Here is a 4,829-nt window from a genome sequence, read left to right as displayed (position 1 = left end):
CACTTTCAGTGTGCTCAAACTCAGTTTTGCATATAGCATGGCGATCGCAATTTGAATGTAAAATCGAATTATTTTATGATGTTCACTTTTGAGTTTCTTGTGAAATTGATTTTCATGTGGTTATATGATTGTTATGTAATATGAATATAGATCTTCATAATTGGGGCAGACGTACTTTATGAATCGACTGGGAGCTACTTGTAGTCAAACAATAATATTGTGCTTATCTTTCTTTTCTCGGAATTTTCGGTGAGTTCGTGAAGTGCAAACGTCATCGCCTACGATGGTCACCACTGATGCTTTGCTGTGCGCGGTGTGCCTGATGTCGAGCGCGTCACTGCGAGGCACCTCATCGTGGCGCGCTAACGATGCAGGGTTGCAGCCAATGGGTATCTATAAGCCGCCGCATTGTCGCCTATTTGGGGTCACATAAGCGCTGTTAAGCGTTTATGCTGTATGGTATGACTGTTCTTTTATTTTTACTAAAAGTTAGTGTTTATGAAGTCTGTACGTGTTGTAACTTGTAGTTTAAATCACATTCTTTGAATGATTGAGAGCATAGTAAGTAGATCTTACTCACGGCTTTGGGGCTGTCTCGTATAATATACAAGCCAGTGGCACAGCGTATGAGTAAATACAAATAGGCAGAATCGGGCACTTGGAGGAAACGTAATAATAATTATTACCAGTTAGACATCCTTATGATTTTGATAATACTTTTGTCATTTTAGAAAAAAAGTAGTGCTTGTAGGCAGCATGTACGTTACGTACTTTTGCCAACAAGTTTTCAATCGAGTCAATTTTATCATTCTACCTTTAGATTGTCGGTCCAATCATAATGTAAGTAGAAAGTTCAAGTGGCACTTTTAATTATAGCCATGATTTAGCTTTGTGCCGTTCATTGTTAGTCGGGTGGACCGGACGTACCGTAAGAATTTTCACTAAGCCGACTAGACTGCCATTTTACATAATATCTTGAGTTCAGTTGGTGTTAGTATGCCTGCCAGGTTATGTAGCTTACATAGTAGGGAATAGGAATGGAATAGAAAACTGTTATTTAACTGATGATCCTGTATTACCTAAATTCAATCGTGAACTGTTTTCGGAATTACATAGATGCCGAAGTGAAGACGGTAGCCAAGTTTTACTTTCGGTAGCCAAGTTTTACTTTCGGTAGCCAAGTTTTACTTTCGGTAGCCAAGTTTTACTTTCGGTAGCCAAGTTTTACTTTCGGTAGCCAAGTTTTACTTTCGGTAGCCAAGTTTTACTTTCGATAGCCAAGTTTTACTTTCGGTAGCCAATTTTTACTTTCGAAAGCCAAGTTTTACTTTCGATAGGAGTACTTTCATCTCGTTGCTCGTTGAGAGATCTCCCTGCAAGGATTTAAGTGAGATTCCTTTTCAAGTCAGAGTAATAGCATTCACAGCTTCACGAGAAGCTATTCACTTCCTTTCTACAAGCCAGTCTGTTGACGGTTTTTCTTTCAAAAATGTCTCTAAAGTAAAACGTGGAAAAATAGTACAACTGAAAAACGATAATAATTTATAAATTAAATAATGTTCTTTTGTTTCGTCTTAGTTTTAAAGTAGATAAGATTGCAGTTTAGATCACAGACCAATAGCATTGGATTAGAATTTTGTAGAATTCACACTGACCACATTTTGTAAAACCATTTTGTAAGACAGCGAAAGGATATCGCTCATCAGTAGTATAGGTACAATTTGATTATTACAGATGCTTTTGCAAAATTTGTTACTAGCCGAAAACGATCAGTTTCGTAGAATATTATACATAATTTGGCTTATTTGAACATCCTAGCAAACTTATAAAGTGACTATAAGAATGCTTTTACTAGTAGACATTTTAGAGTTTTCGAGTGTCGACTGATTAATAGTTAGGTATGTTTTGACCTCCATGATACTACCACGAGCCAAGTGCCTAGTCAAGCCAAGCCAAGCACTAACCAGACCATGTTAAACGCGTTGTGCCACAGGCCCTAGCGAGACTGCGAATAAAATGATTGGACAAACTGCTTACTTGATATTATTTGGACTACTGACAATACTCTCAAAGAATGTGCTATCCATAATTTGGTATTTACCTAGGTCACGATGCCATGTTGCTATTAATTTAAATTAGTAAACTCGGGGAGGTTAGGCGTAACAAGGCAAATGCTCGGTAAAGGATAGCAAGCGATAGGATAAAGCTAACTAGATAATGTAACTGACAATATTAATATTTCATTTAATTACAACAAAGGAATTTAGTTATTTAGTGGCAAGTTCCCACAAGCATTGCGACAAAAGTAAACACTGATAGCATTTACTCAGGTTCATTTTCGTAACCAAGCTGGTAGGCATTAAGAGAACCCGCAGTGTTAAGGGATTTCGAGGCTACAAAGCTTGTACATGCCTGAGCAGACTCTTTAAAGCCATATCACAGCGCCTACGGTTCTTATATCCAACAGTGCTAACTGTTCCGATAAATAACTTGAAACCGAAGACCTTATTGAGCTATTGCCTACCAGAAAGCTAACCAAGCATTTTCCCATTGCGGGAGCAATTCATTGTTTCAGGACGGCCGAATGTAACGCCACACCGCCTCAGCCAATCGCAACGCGCCAACGCCAACCAGACTATCCGAGTCAAGCCGAGCCAAACGCCGGCCAATCATAGCCTAGCGGCCATTGAACGCCAACGCCAGCGCCATTGACAGCCGAGCGCCACTCAGCAACAACTGCCGAATGCCTTCGGTGGGGATAACGCCATATAAAGCCATGCGAGCTCATTTTTAGGATTATTATTGTATCGTACGCATTATAAGCTGAAATACTGCCGGTTTGTGTAAATAAGTGCAATAAGTGTGTAATAAATGTGTAATAAGTAAATAAGTGTATTAGTAACAAATATATGAGAGTAATTATTAGTGTGTTGAGTGAAGTGATAAAATAAATTAGTGCGATTATACTGATTTGCTCTTTTTATTTAAACCCACTGTTTCATTAGTAATACGTGCTGGGAAACATATATATAGATTACTAGATCTGTGCTGGGAAACCGGTTTTAGCAAAATAATGTATTAAACACTATTATACCACTAGTGGCATTTTAGTGATTTTCGTTATCAGACCGTTGTCGGTAAAATAGTAAAATAATATGTAACCTAGAACTTGCCTAGAACCCAGACCCATAAAGCAGTTTAAAAAAAATTGATTGACGTTGAAATTCAAACCACAGATCACAAATCCGGAGACAAACATAACCTAAAAATTAGAATAAAGCAGATTTGTTTTTCGTGTTGTTTGCTGTTGTTGGCTTTTTTCTGGTCGGTGGTTGTTTGTAGTATTGGATTTCTATAAATCCTTTAGAGTCTATAAAAAATAAAGAAATGGCTTCTAAAGAAGGTGACAAGAATAAAGTAAGTTTAAGATTTAAACTTTTTCATGTTTTCACCATAGGATTTTACAGTACCTACTTATTAATAATTGTGTTATTGTATTGTATTTGTTATTATTGTTTTAGACGTCTCAAGGCCCCGGGGATAATAAAGAAAAACGCAGAAAAGAATCCATCTTAGACCTTAGTAAATATCTAGAAAAGAGTATACGCGTAAAATTCGCCGGCGGTCGAGAAGCGGCCGGTATACTGAAGGGATATGATCCACTTTTAAATTTGGTACTGGATAATACTACAGAATATCTCAGAGGTTTGTGAAAACTTACTTTTTCAATTATCTAAAATATAAGTAGAAAGAAATTAGGCTGTATTTTATGTGCACTCATCATTTAATCAATACATTTATCAATGTCCCAATGTAGTGTAGGGCATAGCCCTCTGCTCTTATTAGACTGTAGAACATAGAGCTAAGTAAATGAAACTGTCTTTTAGTCTGCTAACTTTTTTTTTTCTCTCCCTCTTTCTCTCTCTTCTATCTGCGATCAGTCCTTGGCTATAAACAGATTTGGGATTTTTAAATGTTCTCAATTTAGGCTTTTAAACATCCAGCGATGTGACATCCCTTTAATATGTAGTATATTATATATTCTGCTAACTTTTAACGGCCCATCCATTAAAACAATTTTGACCAAATTGAGTACAAAAATAGCTTTCATCCTGGGAAAAGATCTAGACTATTTTTATCCCGGAAAATCAAAGAGTTCCCATTGGATTTTCAAAATCATAAATCTACACCGAAAAAGTAATCGGTATCATGAAGTTGTAACTAAAAGTGTTTTCTCTTCATTTCAGATCCAGATGACCCTTACAAATTACTAGACAATACCAGGGCGCTAGGCCTAGTTGTATGCAGAGGTACATCTGTTGTGCTCATTTGCCCCATGGATGGAATGGAGGCAATACCAAACCCTTTCATCACCCAGGAGGGGTAGCTGTGTATAACTTTATTATTTTTTATATCTTAGTATTTAAGATAGAGGATAAGTAAACATTAAGGCTCATAATGTACATTTTATTTATCAATAGTAGACTTTTAGTCCATATTTCCTGCCACATATAACCTAAATACCTTTAATGCAAGAGGGAATAGGTATCTTTCAGGCAAGCCCCCAACAGTTAAAATGACGTTTGACGAATGACAATAACTCTAAATTATTTTTTTAAAGAGTATCTACACTATTTAAAAAGAAAAACTAATAGGGTTTCAAGTGTAGACAATTCAAGAAATAGGTATTATTTAAGAATAAGTGTTTGCATAAGTTTCTACAAACCTATTTTCTTTTTAATTTGTAACAACATACTAGAATCAAACTTAAAAAAGTTATGATTTACATATTTATACAGGGAGGAAAAAAATTATGGGCTCTGGTGGGG

At 36.4% G+C, this 4,829-nt stretch overlaps 1 protein-coding gene across 2 annotated transcripts; it reads left to right on the top strand.

Annotated features, from left to right (window-relative positions):
* Positions 1–482: 482 nt before the first annotated feature.
* On the top strand, positions 483–4,459 carry LOC123873777 (U6 snRNA-associated Sm-like protein LSm7). Of its 2 annotated transcripts, XM_045918810.1 has the most exons (4): positions 483–494; positions 3,368–3,417; positions 3,522–3,705; positions 4,248–4,459. In XM_045918810.1, the coding sequence occupies exons 2-4, from the start codon at positions 3,388–3,390 to the stop codon at positions 4,385–4,387; spliced, it is 354 nt and encodes a 117-aa protein (XP_045774766.1). In that variant the 5' UTR covers positions 483–494; positions 3,368–3,387; the 3' UTR covers positions 4,388–4,459. The 2 variants fall into 2 exon arrangements, with proteins under 2 accessions (XP_045774766.1, XP_045774765.1); XM_045918809.1 differs by lacking the exon at positions 483–494 and having other exon boundaries at positions 3,231–3,417.
* The last annotated feature ends 370 nt before the right edge of the window (positions 4,460–4,829 follow it).

Source organism: Maniola jurtina, chromosome 17, assembly GCF_905333055.1.
Source record: "Maniola jurtina chromosome 17, ilManJurt1.1, whole genome shotgun sequence".
NCBI classification, from domain to species: Eukaryota; Metazoa; Arthropoda; class Insecta; order Lepidoptera; family Nymphalidae; genus Maniola; species Maniola jurtina.
This window is presented reverse-complemented; position numbering and strand designations above follow the sequence as displayed.

Excerpts from the sequence above, each read along its gene's own strand:
- LOC123873777 (XM_045918810.1), top strand. The coding sequence starts at position 3,388 with ATGGCTTCTAAAGAAGGTGACAAGAATAAA. Across the intron at positions 3,418-3,521 it reads AAGAAGGTGACAAGAATAAA|ACGTCTCAAGGCCCCGGGGA; the intron begins GTAAGTTTAAGA and ends TTATTGTTTTAG. Across the intron at positions 3,706-4,247 it reads TACTACAGAATATCTCAGAG|ATCCAGATGACCCTTACAAA; the intron begins GTTTGTGAAAAC and ends TCTTCATTTCAG.